Below are 19,594 nucleotides of genomic sequence, written 5' to 3'. Positions count from 1 at the left end.
TGATTAGTTCGTTCATTTTAATGCAGCGGTTTCTCATTTGAAGGCAGCGAGCGGTTATTTAAACATCCAATTTCACACCCTATATTTGTAAGTATTTAATTTCATACCCAGAATTTACAAATATTGCAAAATAAGGCTAAAACTCGCCTTTAATACATGCATAGATAGATAGATTAATTGACTAGTTACTAGCGGACAATTTCGCTGCTAAAATGGATTGACATCCAGTGCATGTGTGTTTTAATGGGCCTGAAGTGAAGCCCACGGTATATCATCTCCAAAATTCTCAAATCGCAAATCTCCTTTTGTCAGTCCCCTCTCTCTGTGACGCCCCCAAAATGTTGCGACATGGTTCACGATCCCTCTTCAACCGAGCTTCCGCCTCATCCATGAGGTGGCGCCGCCAGTTTTCTACCGATCTACCTGCGGAGACTGCCGAAGACACCAAGTTTGTGGAATCATGGAAGAAAATGAATCCGAATATGGACCCGCCGAAAACCCCATCGGCCTACATGAAGCCTCGACCACCCACCCCGGCCAACATTCCGTCCAAGCTCACTGTCAATTTGGTGCTTCCTTATGATTCTGTCTTATCTTCCAAAGAGGTACCCTACCCTACGCCCATTTATGGTTCTAGGCAATTTCATTGATAATCATATTTTGATGCGAATTGTTATTTAGAGATTATCGGTTTTGACTGTTGTCTCTAATTTATTTGATGATGCATTCTTGGAATGGCTTCCTAAGCTGTGGTAGGTTATTATTGCTTTTTCCCTCTTTTACTGTGACTATGGTAGTATGCTGTTAAAATCCCTCTCGGTGCATTTTTAAATCAGAAATTTCTAGCTAATTTGTTTAAATTTGGATGCAGAGCTCCAGAATATGCAATTTTATGTTTTTAGGTGGAGATAGGTGTTTGTATTGCTTGTTTTTTCATTGACCTTTTATGATGGATTGTTCATATTCCCTTTAATATGCTTGGTTGTTACAACCTATTTTTTGTCAGACTCTTCATGTGGACAGTGGGCATATAGGTTTAGGGTTTGTGGAACTGCATTTTCTATCTTGGACCTTTTACAAAAATTTCGGTGAAAATTTATTCGGTATTAGCAGGTGGGAGCCAGGAATTCAACTTAGGAGGGGTAAAAATATATGTGAGGAAATTTTGAGGAGTTTAGAAGGGGCATATATGTGGAAATATGGATAAATTTGCAGAATTGAAGAACAAAGTAATATAAGTATGTGCAAAATTTTGAGGGAGGCATTTGCCCCTCCTAAAGCTCACGTTGCAACTGAGTATCAGGACCTATTTTCTGTACTATGATCTTTGATTTCTTTCTCCATTGTCAACTAGGTACATTTGTATTTTTTAATACACAAATTAGAGATTTTCTCCTTACTTATTTCAGTCAATATTATGGGTTACCTGTGTTCGTGCTGTGTTATCAAGTGGGGCCCTGCTCTTTCTTGGGGAAGAGCCTGCAAATTTTTTATTCTTATTCGTTTTCTTGCTAAGTGAATTCTATTTTTATGTCCAAATCCAATTTCCACTGTTCAGATGATTACTTTAGTTTAGGAGATTCCAGACTCTTCAGGCTAAAATCTTTGGCTAAGATGTCTTAGGTGTTAGTCTGCCAATCATTAGGAGCTCTAGTAAAAATTACTTGTCGAATTGTCTGTTCTCATTCATTTGAGATGCCTACAATCACTGTGAAAAATATACTCATACTATTTAATCCAACATCCATTATCTAATTCCATGCTAATGACTACCACCTTCAAGTAAATGCAGCTAACATCACATCACTCATTTTCGAACACGGAAATAATGTAGAACAGTTAATGGTTAATTTGTTTGCCAAGATGGAAATTTTTGTGTTTTACATTATCTGCAAATGCTACTATGTTGCTTAATAGACCCTAGTTGAACTTATAGCTATCAATTCCTGGATCATTTCAATTTATTGGAATAAGATAATCAATGTATTATAAATTACACTTCTTCACTGATCCGTTCACTGGTGTGATTTGAGTGTTGATATAGCCTAGAAGCAAACATGTAAAGTGATGAATGTGTCTCTATTGTTTATACAGGTTGATATGGTCATAGTACCAGCAACTACGGGACAAATGGGTGTTTTACCTGGTCATGTAGCTACAATTGCGGAGCTAAAACCTGGGATACTGTCAGTTCATGAAGGCAATGATGTGACCAAATATTTCCTCAGCAGCGGGTTTGCTTTTATCCATGCAAACTCTGTTGCAGATATAATTGCTATTGAGGCCACACCTGTAGACCGCCTGGACCCAAATTTGGTTCAGAAAGGCCTCGCAGATTTTCAACAAAAGCTAAACACAGCATCAACCGATGTGGAGAAAGCTGAAGCACAAATCGGCATAGATGTACACAGCGCTCTCAATGCCGCCCTTACAGGTTAAATTTACAGCATAATCGATTGATTTATTTTTGCTTATGCGGATTCTTTTTGTCTCCCTTTTTTCAAGACCTTATGCTTGTTGATCGAACTTTTAGATCTCTGAGTTTTATATAAAGGGATTTCTGAATAAATACTGGGTCTGATGCATTTCCCTTAACTTGTGATCTAGTGGTTGTAACCATGAAACAAATTTACAATTGGATGGTCTCCTTTTAAGGTCATCTGTTGTAATTTTAACTATGTGAGTTTATGTTGGAGCTTTTCTATTTTGTGGTCAATGATACAATAGAATGTTGATCAAAACTGCTGGTTTGCAAAACTATATGCATTAATAGATTTATACGACATACAACTTCCAAAGCTACATTAGTTGGAGATGTAAAAATCTCATCACCTAATGTGATGTCTTCAGAGAGAAGGCATTTCAAATAGGACCTTGAATTTCCACTGGTGCGAGACCAAATACGTTCCAGAAGGCAGAAACAAAAAGAGCCTTCATCATCACCTCATTGTTAATAGCCCAATAAAGTTGTACTCCCTTCGTTCCATCCCTTCGTTCCATGTTAATAGAGTCGTTTTTTTTATTTTGGAAAGTTCCAAGTTAATTGAGTCATTTTTATTTTTGGCAAAAAGTAATTCTACTTTTACTTTATTCTCTCTTCATCTCTCTAACTTTATTCTCTCTTACTTTTTCACCAACCATTTAACACACTATTCTTAAATTCTGTGCTGAAAAGAAATGTCTCTATTAACAAGGAACAGAGAGAGTATAATACTCCCCCGTTCTACAGTAATAGAGTCGTTTCATTTTCTGCTCTCATTTTAAAAATATGATAATAATTAGTTAAAGTGAAGATATAGTAAAGTAACAAAAAGAATAATGTAGGGAAATTCTTATCTACAATATTTTCTCTCTTAGTTTATTATTTTTCGACCTTCACTATTTATAATTATTTTTTAAAAACGAGTGCAGAAACTGAAATGACTCTGCTAGTAATGAATGAAGGGAGTAATATTTATACCTATGCTAGTTCTTTAGTACATCATGCATTGTACTCCCTCCCTCCCATTACATATGAAATATTGGAAGTCGGCATATGATTTTATGTAGTATTGTTTTGTGAGTGAATGAATAGAGAGTAAAGTAAGAGTGATAAAAAATGTAGAGATTGAGTTGTTTCCATCTTAGGAAACGTTTCATTTTTAATGAACGAACATATCTAATATTTTTTAGTTAAAAATCGCAACCTGCCTGGCCAACCCCCTTAACCCGCCAACTCTAATGGGCCAACCCGTTTTTGTATTCGGATTGTGAAATTAGAGCCCTAACCCACTAGTTTTACCGGTCTATTTGGGCCGACCTACTTGTTTCGGGTTAGTTTGACATCCTAGTGGCAACCTATCCAACAGTCCATCCTTAGTTCCACAATCAGCATTAGCATTATCTATATGACGTTTATCAAATAAAATAAAATAAAATAAATTGAAGGCAAAAACTTAGAGAAGAAAACATACTTAATCTAATTAAAAAAATAAGGCAAAAAAATAAATAAAAGAAAAACATAGAAAAAGCAGCTCAGGAACCCAATTTTTTCTTTAGCTTGTTGATTCGGTCGGCTCATCTCTGCCGTTGCTGCTGTAGCCCCCGGATCTGTTGAGACGTGTCCTCTTCGGCGCGTTCAGATCCAACCCCACTTGGAATTTGGGGATATCCTTCAAAATTTGACAGGCATCCCAGTGTTTGAAGGGGGAGACATACCATTGAGCGAATACTCTTTCACGGTAAACTCTTTCACATTGTTGTAGCTGCGTTCACTGCCCATCACCCGCAAGTTGTTTTCTTACAGACCTTCCATCTGCCAATTTCGGTCTTCATGCGTTCCCAATGCTTTTCGTACAGTGCCTACAGGCTTTACTTCGGCGTATCTACCCGTGATACGCCCCCAAAACTCTCCCTTCGACATGTTGGACACGATCGGGTCATTAGAAATGTCGACCTAACACCAAGCCTGGGCCATTGACTCCGCGGTGTAGTTTAGGGGGTAGTTTACCCTTATTTCCTTCCGCAAGAGTTCAGGCTCACACGACTCGGCGGGGGAGTGGGATCCTCCTTGGACCTTGGGCGAAGATGGCTCTGTGTCTGACATGCCATACTCATTGGTGTTGAATCCGGAACAATGTTGGATTCATTCGATCCACGGGTTACCGAGCATGCTTGGCCGATAAACTTTGTCGCTGAAATGCGGGTCACACCCCTGTCTGTAGCAACTGGTAGTAATTTTGCGATGCCTGCGGTGTGGGGTGAAGGGTTTACCAGTACTGACGTAGGCATTGCCAAGTACGGAGTGAAGTCGGGGTATTGGTTTTCGTCAGAATTTGGGAACTTCTATTGGGATTCATTTCTAGAGAGAGAGAGATATTTTAGATGAGAGAAAGGAGATATGTGATGTAAAAAATGAGATAGAAGAGATATATATAGGGAGTGGAAAAAAATTTGCCCGCGAGACTGACAGACACGCCACATTGGGCACGAACGGATGGGCGGCGGTGGGCGGAGGGCACTAATCGGCGCCCTTATTGTTATTGTGAATGCTATTACTCCGTTTATCTCATCTCAAGTGATCAACTTTATATTTTTGGTTTGTTACAAATTAAGTGATTGATTTTTTTTTTAGCAAAAAACAACACTTAACTTTCCCTTTATTACTTTCTTTCTCTCATACTTTATTTTTTCTCTTGTTTTTTATTTTCTCTCCACTTAATTTAACAAATTATCATTTTGTTAAATTTCGTGCAAAAAAGAATTTGAACATGATTCAAGGTGAACAAGCAATTAACTAATTATGCACATTTTCACCAAGCCGTCAAATCAAAATGTTAAGCCATACTTAATCAAAGATGAAAGAATTTAATATCATAGGCAACTCAGTCTAATATGTCCCTAAACATGCTAAAAACAAAAACAAAAACCTAAACTCACGGTCCACCACTTCATCCCCCCAAACTTATTTACAACAGAGTGTAAAATAAGTTTGTAAAGTCGGTTGGGACGTGAGTAAACTAAGAAAGCAATAAAGATACCTTGACATTTCGTGCTGAAGCTGGATAGGACAAAAATTCGAAAAATTCGAAAAATTGCGGCTAAAGTGCAGTAAAAGATACAACAGTCGCTAGGAAGAGTCAGATGTTAACCATGATGTGGGTTTTTTTTTTCCTCAAACACCATCACGGCGGGGGGTTAGGCGGACCCCCAACCTGTCCATATCAAAACAAACGATAAAGTGTCGTACATTGACCAAGCCCAAAAGTGACTTGGTCCACAAAAGGGATACATATCAAAAACTCTATCTAAGCTACTAGGATATCCCCACAAGCCGGGTACTATCCATCTAGCAAACGATCTAATAAAATACATAATAACTTGGGTGATGACCAAGGAGTGGCCAAGCCCAAAGGAAATACAAAACATACATATCAAAATCCATAACAAAAATAAGAACTCATCCATCTCGATATCTAAATCTGAAGTTCGGATAGCCCAGCTGGTCCACCCTCACAAGCGACTTCAAGTACCGAGGCGCTGTATCTGAATCATAGAAAGTGATGGCAAGGGTCTGGACCCCCCTACCTGCAAGAAAATCTGTTGCCCGGTTACCCTCTCGTTGGATGTGAGAGAACCAAACCTGCATCTGTGAGAGGCACGCATCCCGAGGCACGGTCGGGGTTTAGGGCACGCTTCCTGAGGCACGCATCCGAGGCACGGTCGGGGTTTAGGGTTCAGGATTTAGGGTTTAGGCACGCATCCCGAGGCACGTCGGGTTTAGGGTTTAGGGTTTTTTTTTTTTTTTTTAAATTAACTTCATATATTTATATCATATATATGAAGGAGGAAATTACAAATCAACTCCTATAATAAGGAGGAAAGACAAATTACGCCACCTAGGGTTCGAACTCGAGACCTCCAGGATGGACGTGGTATCCAGCACCCTTTACCGCTAGGCCAAGGGGCTTGGTTTAGGGTTTAGGGTTCAGGGGTCGTGTCACGCCTGACCGTGTCACGCCTGGGGGGCTCCCCCACACCCGGTTTCCTGCTTGGTGCTCCCGGCCGGAGGCCTATTTACCGGAGGACCGTCAGGACCGAGGGGAGATTTTTTTGGTTTTTAGCGTTTGAAAACGAGCATCCGCAATAGAGGATTTGATCATCCTTGGGGCCCTTGTTATAATGTTTGTAGGGGGGCGAATCTAAAACCCTTGCCCTATGGATTGGTGAACCTGTTGGGGACTGGATCATCCCTCCGGGCCTTGTTATTATGTTTGTTAGGGGCGGGATCTAAAAACCCTAGCCCTATGGATTGGTGAACCCGTTGGGGACTTGGTGAACCCTTCCGAGGCGCCCCTAGCTTTCATCAGCTCAATTGCGTGGCGAGTGGCAGTTATGAAAGCAAATTAGTTCCCGCCCATTTCTCTAGCTTTAGGGTTTAGGGTGCGTGCACGCTTCCCGAGGCATGCATCCCGAGGCACAGTCGGGGTTTAGGGTTCAGGATTTAGGGTTTAGGGCACACTTCCCGAGGCACGCATCCCGAGGGTTTAGGGTTTAGGGTTTAGGGTTAGGGTTTAGGGTTCAGGGTTTTTTTTTTTTTTTTTTTTTTCCTCAAACACCATCACGGCGGGGGGTTAAGGCGGACCCCCAACCTGTATATATCAAAAATCACCAAAAGAACATACATCAGACGAGCCCAAAAGTGGCTCGGTCCGCACAAGAGATACAAAACACAAGAGCTAACAAAGCTACTATGGTATCCCCACAGACCGGGTACTAACCATCTAACTAAAGAGAAAATAAACATAACAAAGCTATACATCTTAAAAAGAACAAGGATGATGGCCAAATGCGTGCCAAATCCAAAGGCAATAAAAAAACCATAAATCAAAACCACGGACCAAGTGAAGAAGTCATCCATCTCGATATCTGAATCTGAAGTTCGGATAGCCCAACTGGTCCATCATGCCGAGCGACTTCAAATATCGAGGCGCTGAATCCGCATCAAAGAAGGTGATGGCAGGGGTCTGGACCCCCCTACTTGCCAAAAAGTCTGCTGGTCGGTTGCCCTCTCGAAAGATGTGAGAAAACATGAACTGTATCTGTGCGAGCAAAGTGCGAATGCGAGCCATGTGATGTCTCACATCCGCTGCTCCTCCGCGTCCCGAAGTGAACATCTCGACCCAAACATGCGAAGAGAACTGCATAGCCAAAGTCAACCCGTGAAGAAGAGCTAAAAGCTCCGCCTCGAAGACCGACCCTGCTACGAGAGGCGTACAAAAGGCCCCCAAGAGAGAACCATCTGAGCCTCGAACAACTCCCCCACTGCCTGCCTGTCTCGTCGAGCTGGTAAAGCCCCGTCGGTGTTCAGCTTCACCCAAGGATCGTCGGGTGGATGCCAAAAGCACTTGCAGGGACCTCAGAACTCGCCGGCGAGGAGGAACTGAAGGCATGAAGTCGACTCAGGAGAGCAACGCGCCAATGATGGGGACAAGCACGCCCGCCGCCACCAACGTCCGCAAATGCCGAACAACCTGCCATATAACATGTGAAGAACGAAAAGAAATGCCGCGTGCTTGCAGCTATTCCTCTCCGTCCAATGAACCAGTATACCAAGCAAGGAATAATGAAGCTGATGTGCAAGGCGGTGGCCTGTGAGAGGAACTCCACCAAAAACCTAATCTAAGTGCAATATCAGTGCACGTGTGAATGTGTGTGCTAATGTAGGGGAACCAGCCATCGAAGTAATCCCAAACCGATCTCGCCAGAGGGACTCGACACAAACAAATGCTGAAACGACTCGACTGAAAAAGAAGAGACACAACAGACACTTGGATGCAAGAGAGATACCGACATGAACATAACACTCAACAGGGACCTGTGGAGGAGGAGGCGCAGATGAAGACAGAGATGGTCGGGGTCAGCCCAGCATTCCAAACCATGCGAAGTCCGAAATGTCTAGGGGACCGTGTCCGGATAAGCTCCCAAGCTGAGGCCGTCGAGAACTCGCCATCGCCAGTGAGGCTCCATCGTATCACATCCCGCCTGCCCACCTCAATCGGAACCGCCCTGATAGTATCCAACACATGCAAAGGCCCACATACAAAGCAAATAATCATGCAGTTTATCAACATGCAAGTATGATCACGCCAAAACCTAGAGACCTCAGCGGCAGGAAGATCAGTCAGGCGGACAATAGGTCCAAAGGGGCGATCCCCGACCACACGTCGTCCCAGAAACTAATCCTCCCTTCGCCTAGGGACACCTAATGAGACCATGAACCTGACCCCTAATGTTCGTGAGACGATGCCAAATAGGACTATCATGCACAGAGTAAGGAGAAATGAAAGCACGACCAGCATGGAAACAATACTTGCGCATGGTGAACTGCGCCCAAAGTGAATCCTGTGTTAGAAATCTCCACAGAGCTTGATGCTGAAAGCTTTGACGACCTCGCGGAAACGACGGATGCCGAGGCCTCCCTCATCCAACGGCAGACAAATCTTCTTCTTCCAGCTAACCCAGTGAATCTTCCTCTGCTCCCCAACCGTGCCCCAAAAGAACCGGGCCAAGATCTGCTCCAACTCCCTCATCCAATACTGATACGGCTTCAAGACCTGGAAGATGTGAAGAGGGATGGTTACAAGGGTGCTCTTGATCAGAGCGAGGCGCCCTCCAAGAGAAAGATGTCTGTGAGACCAGCTGTGAATCCGGTCCACCATCTTCTGTCGGATATCTAAAAGGTAGCCGGCCTTCAGCCCCCTTATAGATAGGACACCGAGGTAGGTGAAAGGGAGGAATCCCTGCTGGTATCACTCGCCTCTGACCTCAGCGCCCAAGCGTCGACTTCTCAAAGAGGTAGAAATGACTCTTTCCCCTGTTCACCATCTGACCCGACACGGCAGAATAGTGCTCGAGACAATGAACCAGCCTCTCCACGGACTGTCTGTGCGCCCTGACAAAGATGATAACGTCATCGGCATAAGACAAATGGGATATGGCCGGCGCGCGCCTAGCACATCTATACTCCATATCGGGATGTGTGTCCACAAGCCTGTTCAAGCTCCTCGAAAGATAATCTGCAGCAAGCACGAACAGCGAGGCGATAACGGATCTCCCTGGCGAAGTCCCCTCGTAGACTGAAAGAAACCTGCCGGAGCCCCGTTCACGAGCACTGAGAACCAGCAAGAAGAGATGCATCGATCCACCATACTCACCCACCCGGCGGGAATCCATCCTCTCAAGCACCAGGAGGAGGAAAGGCACTGCACTCGATCATAGGCCTTAGCCATATCTAGCTTGAGGGCCAGATTAGGCGACTTTGCCTTCTGAATGAGCGACCTGCCGATATCGTGAATCAATTCCTGAGCCAAGAGCACATTATCACTAAGCAAGCGACCCTTTACAAAATCGCTCTGGTTCGGCGCACAACCTGAGGAAGCAGCGGCGCCAAACGCGATGTCAAGATCTTGGAGATGATCTTGTTGGTCACGTTGCAAAGGCTGATCGGCCTGTACTCTGCCCAGGTCGCGGGCTTGCCTTCTTCGGCAAGAGAATGATGGTCGTGGCCGTGAAGCTGCGGGGCATGGGAGCTCCTGAGAAGAAGTCCGCCACTGCTGCCCACCTCTGCTCCTACGATGTCCCAACAGTGCTAGAAGAAAAGAGACGAGAAGCCATCCGGTCCCGAGGCGCTGTCCCCACTGATGCCAAAGACCGCCGCCCTCACCTCATAATAGTCGGGAACTGCACAGAGGCCCTCGCGGTCGATGGAGTCTGGGAGACCGCGCAAGAGATCAAGGTCCGGCTGCTCCAAGTGCTCAACGTCTGACGTGAGAAGCCGCTGGAAGTAGTCAACCGCCGACTGTCTGATGTCCTCCTCCGACGTGAGAGTCTGTCCTCCTGCCTGAATGGCGTGAATCCGGGACTTCACCGCTTCTGTCGCACCCACCCGTGGAAGAATTTGGAGTTCCTTTCGCCTTCTGCCGCCCACCGAATGGCAGCCTTCTGCTTCCAGAAATCCTCCTCCATCCTAGTGCGGAGTACGTAGAGGGCGGTGCAACGGCTAAGCTCACTCCTGTGGGCACCCGTGGGGTCCCCGTCGTAAGCCGCCTGCGCAGCGGCAACTGCCTCCTCTGCCTCCCTCAGCTTTTCAAAGATGTTCCCAAAGACCTCCCTGTTCCATCCCTTGAGAAAATCCCTTAACTCTGCTGAGTTTGAACTGAAGATTAAGCATGCCGAAGAAGCCCGTCTCCGCCGTCCACACTCTGGCAATCTCATCCCTGAAAGTGTGATGCCGAACCCACATGTTCTGAAACCTAAACGAAGGCCTCGGAATCTGAGCGTGAGCTGGCACCGCACAAGCAAAGGGGCATGATCTGAAGAGATCCTAGGCAAATGAGTCACCCTGGTAGCCGCAAAGGCGGTCGTCCAGTGCTCCCCGAGAAGAACTCTGTCCAATCTCTCCCAGAGCCCACTCCTCGTCCATGTGAACGGTGGCCATCAAAGCCTGGGTCCAGTAGCTGGCAGTCTGCTACGGCGTCGGCGAAGTCCATCATCTCTCCGTGCCTGTCTGTCGTGCTGCCCTGTCTCTCTTCCTCCAACAAGAAGATGTTGAAGTCACCACCAACAAGCCAGGGGCCCCGTCAGTAGCTAGAGAGATGTCCCTGAGCTTATTCCACAGATCGTATCTCCCCTCCCTCGAGCACTTAGCTTACACTACGGAGAGATAGATTGAAAAAGGGAATATCGCAGCAGAAATTCGGACGTGAAGGACCTGCTCAGAGTCATCAATGACCTCGACCTGCCAGTCCCTGTGAGAGAAGATCCAAATCTTTCCGTTTGTGTTCGAACACCTAAACTGCAACCCAAATCGCCTACTAAAGAAAGAAGGCTGGGGATCCGTCTGGGGCTCAAGCACCGCGGCAAACAAAACACTGTACATATCGATAATATTCTTGAAAGTGCCCTGGGTAGCAGTGTTCGCTATCCCTTGGGCATTCCAGATCATGAAGTGAGAAGACATGGGAAACTCAGTAGGCTCCCGAGGCCGAAAGCCTCGCCTTCTTCGATGAACCCTCTGCGGGAGGGGAAGTGGGTCCAATGTACTGCAGCACCGGATCGTCGGGTTCGAGCCTCGTGTTCGGTACCTCACAAATCATATGATCCTGGTGGTCATCGCTATCTACCTCAACCTCAGCATCATCCGAGGGAAAATCCTCCAAGGCCCCGAACATGTTATCACCGTGCAAAACCATAGCTAGAGGTCCGTACCCGAAGCCGCGTGTAATAGATGGCGATCTGGACCTAGAGACCCGCTCTCTCCCTGACGAGGAATCATCCCCCTCCATACCCTGATATCTCTCCCGTCCGACACTGTCCGGCCGAGGTGGCTTTCGCCTGTTTCTTGTTGCCCTTATACTTCTTCTTGCCCTTATTCTTCTTCTTAGGCATGACGAAGCTCGTCCCCTGCAGCCTGTGAACCCTCTGCGGCTGCTGAAGAAGGCCCAGGGTGTGAGATGGGGCCAGGGGCCGGCTCTCTGATCACCACACCCTGGTTGCGCCTCTCCTGACGCCGTGGCTGTCCAACCTCCGGGGGTGGCCTCTCTGTAGGCTGGCTAGCAAAAGGCTGGTACCTCGGGCCCTGAGGCTGTCTACTAGGGCCTGCCAGATGCGACTCTCCCTCTCTGTTGGGAGGAGGCCGGTTCTGTGGGTTCGGCCTTTGGGAGTAGTCCCTCTTGGGAGGCATAGGCCGCCTCCCCGAAGCGTAGCATGACATCGCCGTGTGGCCCACATGCTTGCACTCGTTACAATACAACGGGATCTTGTCCCATTTCACCTTAAGTGTCACATGTTTACCTGCAATGTCAATATCTATCTCCTCCGGAATAGGGCGCGACAAATCAACCTCGACACAAATCCGAGCAAAGGAGACGCGAGATCAACTTGGACAGGCTTACCAAGCATCTCACCAATAGCAATCAACGAGGACTCCTCAAATAAATGCACAGGTAAGGCAAGAATATTGCACCAAATAGCCACAATAGGGATTTCAAAAAAGGGGTCAAAATCGGGGGTCCACTTAAAGACACGCATAGGGTGATGTTCAACATACCAAACAGGCGAGTTATTAGGACCATTCAAAATTTTCACATAGTCACGCATGTCGGAAAGTTGAATAAAAATATGCTTTGCATTTAAGAAATTCCAAGAAAGAGAACCACAAGTTTGAGGTTACCTAGGGCCTTTTGAATTTGGTGGGCAGGAGGGATGGAGTGAGAGAATTTTCGACGATGGCAGGTCCTATACGGCCTGCAAGAATAGAAGTTTCATTAGCCGAAAAGAAAGACACGGTTTACCGTCGACAATGCGAACTTCGCCTCTTTTATCCGCCTTTTCTCGATCCAAAAGTATCGGACCTTCTGCCGGCTGCCCTCTCTTTAAAACATCAGCCATAGATGTCCCAAAATAAATATTTGATTGGTCTCCAATTTCCAGCCGATGGAGGCTGATGTTCCTTTGAATTTTGTCCATGTATTTGTTTCTCCAAATGAGCATCTTCATTCATCATATCAGCCCAAGAAAGAGGTGGAGAATTAGCAATCTAGCAGAAGAGAAGGCGTGGGTGAGTTGTGAACAGCGAAGGAAGAACAACATGAAGAGGGGCTGCCCGATGGCTTCGGCAGACGTCGGAACTGCTGGAGTCAGCTTGAGCTGCTGATCGGGGAAAATCCTCCATGTTTGGGCTGGTAAGAACAGTGGTGGGTTGAGGATGTGAGGGTGGACGGCGTTTGGATTGGCTGGGGTGTTTTTGGCCGGCAAAAATCGCGACGGCGAGTTGTTTTCCGGCGTCAGAATCTGGCTGGGAAGGACGATGCATAGGGGTTCTATTTTTTTTAGAATGGGCTGCATGTTTGTTTGATTTTTGGGCTGTGGGGGAGTAGCAATAAGCTGTTTTTTGGGCTGGAATAAATAAAATGTGAAGTGGGCTGGGGGTTATTTGGGATGTAATGGGCTTGGAATTTAAAGGAGAAAGAGAGGGATGAAAGGAGGGTCCAGTGAGAACTTACCTGGACCGAGGCAGGAGTAATTGGCAAAACGGCAGCCCGCAAACTCGGCCGAATTCACCTGCTGAGCGACGAGGGTTCGAGTCTCCGCCAGATCAAGTTGCTGAGTTTCTTCTGTCGAGATACTTGTCGATTTCCCATGTGTTTTGACGATATCGACGTGCTCCATATCACTCCAAATTAATGAAGCAGGTTTGTCTTCACTCCCCTGTTCACATTATTCGGAATTGCTTTCGATGAGCTGGCCTTGACCTCGGTATCGGTGAAGTTGGCGGAATTGCTGTTTCAAATATTGATTCATCACAAAATTGGGGCAGTCATTGTTGGAGGAGATGAGCCATAAATGTTGCTTTTTCCAAAATTATACATGCTCCACAATCAGCTGCATCGAGACGCCTATTTTTGGGGTAAGACAAACTTGTTTCACATTGTGCAGTAATTACTCTCTCATTTTCGGTACTTGCAAACAACACCCACTGATCCCTTCCAAGCACAAAGATTGACTACGGTGACAGTTGGAGCTTATCTCGATTTGTAGCATTAGAAACCGAATCCATCTCCTTTTTGGGCAGTGAGGAGTTGGCGGCTAGTGTGCTATTAATGATGCATGTACAATAGTTTTGCCACTCCAAGGGATAAAGAAACCGTTGCTTTTTTATGGCAGGGATACTCTCTCTCTCCACAATTGCTAGCTGCCACTCCCCATTTTCGACATCCATAAGACAACTGGATTAATTGCAAGATTCCTCTGCTGATACGAATTGTCATGTTGTATCACCAAGTCTGCATTCTCACTGCCTTCCTACCATTGACGCACGTGCCCCCTTGTCTCTCCACCAACCGTAGCTGCTGAACGAGCCTCGTACGATGCCACTTTTGCCGAACCCTAGTGAGGGATCGTGAAACTGCGCCGCCTCCTGCGTCGACGGTGTCCGACCGTTTCGCCAGATTTTTTTTTCTTTGCTGTGGCTTCGCAACACTCTTGGCTGTTCGTAGTCGACGAAGTTGGCCATTTTTCTATCTGCAAGTCGATCATCCTCCATCTCTTTCTGGTATTCAGCAGCATATTCATCTGACCCCCCGCGAACTCTGTTCATGAAATTGCGCTTCATCGTTTCGATCCGACAACGAATGAAGACTGAGCTCGTTTTCCTCAGTAGCTTGGCCCCTCTCCATCGACTTCTGATCCCTTCCTCAGAGTCGAGTAAGTCATCATCCTCAAGGTCCTCCGCCGACATAGAGTAGTCGGATCCGCCCGATTCAGACTCCAACTCAGCCTCTGACCCGCCTGCAACTCAGACTCAGCCTCCGACCCCATCGGCAAATCTGAACTTCTCGCCTCACTCCAAACAATTCGTTCTCCTCCTCTAAACCACGAGCAGCACCAGCAGCATGCCGCTGCCGAGAAGCCAGCAAACGTTGCTGCGGCGGATCCGCCATTGCCGGCGAACTTCGAGTTTACGGCGACGCCGAACACACCAAAACACGCAAGCCAATCAGAACCGTACCTGTAAACACAGCAGACGCGAAGACTCACTAGAACCTACAACTGACGGTAGAAACTGCCGGAAAGACGACCGGAAGAAGACGACCGGAAAATGGATTCCGGAGACCGAAACTTAAAACGGTCGAAATCCAGCCAAAAACAGTACGAAATAAAACAAAAACGGTAGAAACGTAGCTAAGACTCAAACGAAGAAGATGAAAGGAAAAAACTTAACGAAAAACACTAAAAAATGACGAAATCTTATTTGGGAATTTTGAATGGCTAGGGAGCATTGTGTGTTTTTAGTGTGTGTGATTTGCATGCAAGGGCATGAATTGTTTTGGTTTAGGGTTCAGGGTTTTTTTTTTTTTTTTTCCTCAAACACCATCACGGCGGGGGGTTAAGGCGGACCCCCAACCTGTATATATCAAAAATCACCAAAAGAACATACATCAGACGAGCCCAAAAGTGACTCGGTCCGCACGAGAGATACAAAACACAAGAGCTAACAAAGCTACTATGGTATCCCCACAGACCGGGTACTAACCATCTAACTAAAGAGAGATAAACATAACAAAGCTATACATCATAAAAAGACAAGGATGATGGCCAAAAGCGGGCCAATCCTAAGGAAATAAAAAACCATAAATCAAACCACGAACCAAGTGAAAGTAGTCATCCATCTCGATATCTGAATCTGAAGTTCGGATAGCCCAAATGGTCCATCCTGACGAGCGACTTCAAATACCGAGGCGCTGAATCCGCATCGAAGAAGGTGATGGCAGGGGTCTGGACCCCCCTACCTGCCAAAAAGTCTGCTGGTCGGTTGCCCTCTCGAAAAGATGTGAGAGAACATGAACTGTATCTGTGCGAGCAAAGTACGAATGCGAGCCATGTGATGTCTCACATCCGCTGCTCCTCCGCATCCTGAAGTGAACACCGCGACCACTGCTGCCGCATCCATCTCGACCAGACATGCGAGGAGAACTGGAGCCAGTGTCAGCCCGTGAAGAAGAGCTAATAGCTCCGCCTCGAAGGCCGACCCAGCTGCGAGAGGCGTACAAAAGGCCCAAGAGAGAACCGTCTGAGCTCCGAACCACTCCCCCACCGCCTGCCTGTCCCGTCGAGCTAGTAAAGGCCCCGTCGGTGTTCAGCTTCACCCAAGGATCGTCGGGTGGATGCCAAAGCACTTGCAGGGACCTCAGAACTCGCCGGCGAGGAGGAATCGAAGGCATGAAGTCAACGGCCGGAGAGCAACCACGCCAATGAGTGGGGACGAGCACGCCTGCCGCCACCAAGATTCGCAGGTGCCGAACAACCTGCCAAATAACATGTGAAGAACGAAAAGAAATGCCGCGATGCTTGCAGCTATTCCTCTCCGTCCAGATAAACCAGTAGACCAAACATGGAATGATGAAGCTGATGTGCAAGGCGTGCCCTGTGAGAGGACCTCACCAAAAACCTAATCTATGTGCAATGTCAGTGCACGTGTGAATGTGTGTGCTGATGTAAGGGAACCAGCCATCAAAGTAATCCCAAACCGATCTCGCCAGAGGACTCGACACAAACAGATGCTGAAACGACTCGACTGAGAAAGAAGAGACACAACAGAGACACTTGGATGCAAGAGAGATACCCGGGCCTGAACATAACACTCAACAGGGAGCCTCTGGAGGAGGAGCGCCAGATGAAGACAGAGATGGTAGGGGTCAGCCCAGCATTCCAACCATGCGAAGTCCGAAATGTCTAGGGGACCGTGTCGGATGAGCTCCCAGGCTGAGGCCGTCGAGAACTCGCCATCGCCAGTGAGGCTCCATCGCATCACATCCCGCCTGCCCACCTCAATCGGAACAGCCCTGATAAGATCCAACACATGCAAAGGCACACCATACAAAGCCAGATAATCATGCAGTTTTTCAACATGCCAAGTATGATCACGCCAAAACCTAGAGACCTCAGCGGCAGGGAGATCAGTCCCGGGCGGACAATAGGTCCTAAGGGGAAGATCCCCGACCCACACGTCATCCCAGAAACTAATCCGCCCTTCGCCTAGGGACCACCTAATGAGACCATGAACCTGACCCCTAATGCCCGTGAGACGATGCCAGATAGGACTATCATGCACAGAGTAAGGAGAAATGAAAGCACGCCCAACATGGAAACAATACTTGCGCATCGTGAACTGCGCCCAAAGTGAATCCTGCGCGAGAAATCTCCACCAGAGCTTGATGCTGAAAGCTATGACGACCTCGCGGAAACGACGGATGCCGAGGCCTCCCTCATCCAACGGCAGACAAATCTTCTTCTTCCAGCTAACCCAGTCAATCTTCCTCTGCTCCCCAACCGTACCCCAAAAGAACCGGGCCAAGATCTGCTCCAACTCCCTCATCCAATACTGATACGGCTTCAGGACCTGGAAGATGTGAAGAGGGATGGTTACAAGGGTGCTCTTGATCAGAGCGAGGCGTCCTCCAAGAGAGAGATGTCTGTGAGACCAGCTGTGAATCCGGTCCACCATCTTCTGTCGGATATCTAAAAGGTAGCCGGCCTTCAGCCCCCCCTTATAGATAGGGACACCGAGGTAGGTGAAAGGGAGGAATCCCTGCTGGAATCCACTCGCCTCTGCCACCTCAGCCGCCCAAGCGTCGAACTTCTCAAAGAGGTAGAAATGACTCTTTCCCCTGTTCACCATCTGACCCGACACGGCAGAATAGTGCTCGAGACAATGAACCAGCCTCTCCACGGACTGTCTGTGCGCCCTGACAAAAATGATAACGTCATCGGCATAAGACAAATGGATATGGCCGGCGCGCGCCTTGCACATCTATACTCCATATCGGGATGTGTGTCAACCAGCCTGTTCAAGCTCCTCGAAAGATAATCTGCAGCAAGCACGAACAGCGACGGCGATAACGGATCTCCCTGGCGAAGTCCCCTCGTAGACTGAAAGAAACCTGCCGGAGCCCCGTTCACGAGCACTGAGAACCAGCAAGAGGAGATGCAACGATCGACCATACTCACCCACCCCGGCGGGAATCCCATCCTCTCAAGCACCAGGAGTAGGAAAGGCCACTGCACTCGATCATAGGCCTTAGCCATATCTAGCTTGAGGGCCAGATTAGGCGACTTTGCCTTCTGAATGAGCGACCTGCCGATGTCGTGAATCAATTCCTGAGCCAAGAGCACATTATCACTAAGCAAGCGACCCTTTACAAAACCGCTCTGGTTCGGCGCCACAACCTGAGGAAGCAGCGGCGCCAAACGCGATGTCAAGATCTTGGAGATGATCTTGTTGGTCACGTTGCAAAGGCTGATCGGCCTGTACTCTGCCCAGGTCGCCGGGCTTGCCTTCTTCGGCAAGAGAATGATGGTCGTGGCCGTGAAGCTGCGGGCATGGGAGCTCCTAAGAAGAAGTCCGCCACTGCTGCCACCACCTCTGCTCCTACGATGTCCCAACAGTGCTGGAAGAAAAGAGACGAGAAGCCATCCGGTCCCGAGGCGCTGTCCCCACTGATGCCTAAGACCGCCGCCCTCACCTCATCGTAATCAGGAACTGCACAGAGGCCCTCGCGGTCCACGGAGTCTGGGAGACCGCGCAAGAGATCAAGGTCCGGCTGCTCCAAGTGCTCAACGTCTGACGTGAGAAGCCGCTGGAAGTAGTCAACCGCCGACTGTCTGATGTCCTCCTCCGACGTGAGAGTCTGTCCTCCTCCCTGAATGGCGTGAATCCGGGACTTCACCCGCTTCTGTCGCACCCACCCGTGGAAGAATTTGGAGTTCCTTTCGCCTCTGCCGCCCACCGAATGGCAGCCTTCTGCTTCTAGAAATCCTCCTCCATCCTAGTGCGGAGTACGTAGAGGGCGGTGCAACGGCTAAGCTCACTCCTGTGGGCTCCTGTCAGGTCCCCGTCGTAAGCCGCCTGCGCAGCGGCAACCGCGTCCTCTGCCTCCTTCAGCTTTTCAAAGATGTTCCCAAAGACCTCCCTGTTCCATCCCTTGAGAAAACCCTTAACTCTGCTGAGTTTGAACTGAAGATTAAGCATGCCGAAGAAGCCCGTCTCCGCCGTCCACACTCTGGCAATCTCATCCCTGAAAGTGTGATGCCGAACCCACATGTTCTGAAACCTAAACGAAGGCCTCGGAATCTGAGCCGTGAGCTGGCACCGCACTAGCAAAGGGGCATGATCTGAGGAGATCCTAGGCAAATGAGTCACCCTAGTAGCCGCAAAGGCGGTCGTCCAGTGCTCCCAAGAAGAACTCTGTCCAATCTCTCCCAGAGCCCACTCCTCGTCCATGTAAACGGTGGGCCATCAAAGCCTGGGTCCAGTAGCTGGCAGTCTGCTACGGCGTCGGCGAAGTCCATCATTTCTCCGTGCCTGTCTGTTGAGCTGCCCTGTCTCTCTTCCTCCAACAAGAAGATGTTGAAGTCACCACCAACAAGCCAGGGGGCGCCGTCAGTGGCTAGAGAGATGTCCCTGAGCTTATTCCACAGATCGTATCTCCCCTCCCTCGAGCACTTAGCGTACACTACGGAGAGATAGATTGAAAAGGGGAATATCGCAGTAGAA

The 19,594-nt window shown here is 47.9% G+C and overlaps 1 protein-coding gene across 1 annotated transcript; it reads left to right on the top strand.

Annotated features, from left to right (window-relative positions):
• The first annotated feature begins 279 nt into the window (after window positions 1-279).
• On the top strand, window positions 280-2,716 carry LOC121790339 (ATP synthase subunit delta', mitochondrial-like). Its single transcript, XM_042188583.1, has 2 exons — window positions 280-605; window positions 2,095-2,716. Exons 1-2 carry the CDS (start codon window positions 339-341, stop codon window positions 2,437-2,439), a joined length of 612 nt encoding a protein of 203 aa, XP_042044517.1. The 5' UTR covers window positions 280-338; the 3' UTR covers window positions 2,440-2,716.
• Window positions 2,717-19,594: the final 16,878 nt, after the last annotated feature.

This window comes from Salvia splendens, unplaced genomic scaffold (genome assembly GCF_004379255.2).
Source record: "Salvia splendens isolate huo1 unplaced genomic scaffold, SspV2 ctg481, whole genome shotgun sequence".
NCBI classification, from domain to species: domain Eukaryota; kingdom Viridiplantae; phylum Streptophyta; class Magnoliopsida; order Lamiales; family Lamiaceae; genus Salvia; species Salvia splendens.
Note: the sequence above shows the minus strand (reverse complement) of the source record. Positions and strands in the feature narration are given on the sequence as shown.

Excerpts from the sequence above, each read along its gene's own strand:
- LOC121790339 (XM_042188583.1), top strand. The coding sequence starts at position 339 with ATGTTGCGACATGGTTCACGATCCCTCTTCAACCGAGCTTCCGCCTCA. Across the intron at positions 606-2,094 it reads CTGTCTTATCTTCCAAAGAG|GTTGATATGGTCATAGTACC; the intron begins GTACCCTACCCT and ends TTGTTTATACAG.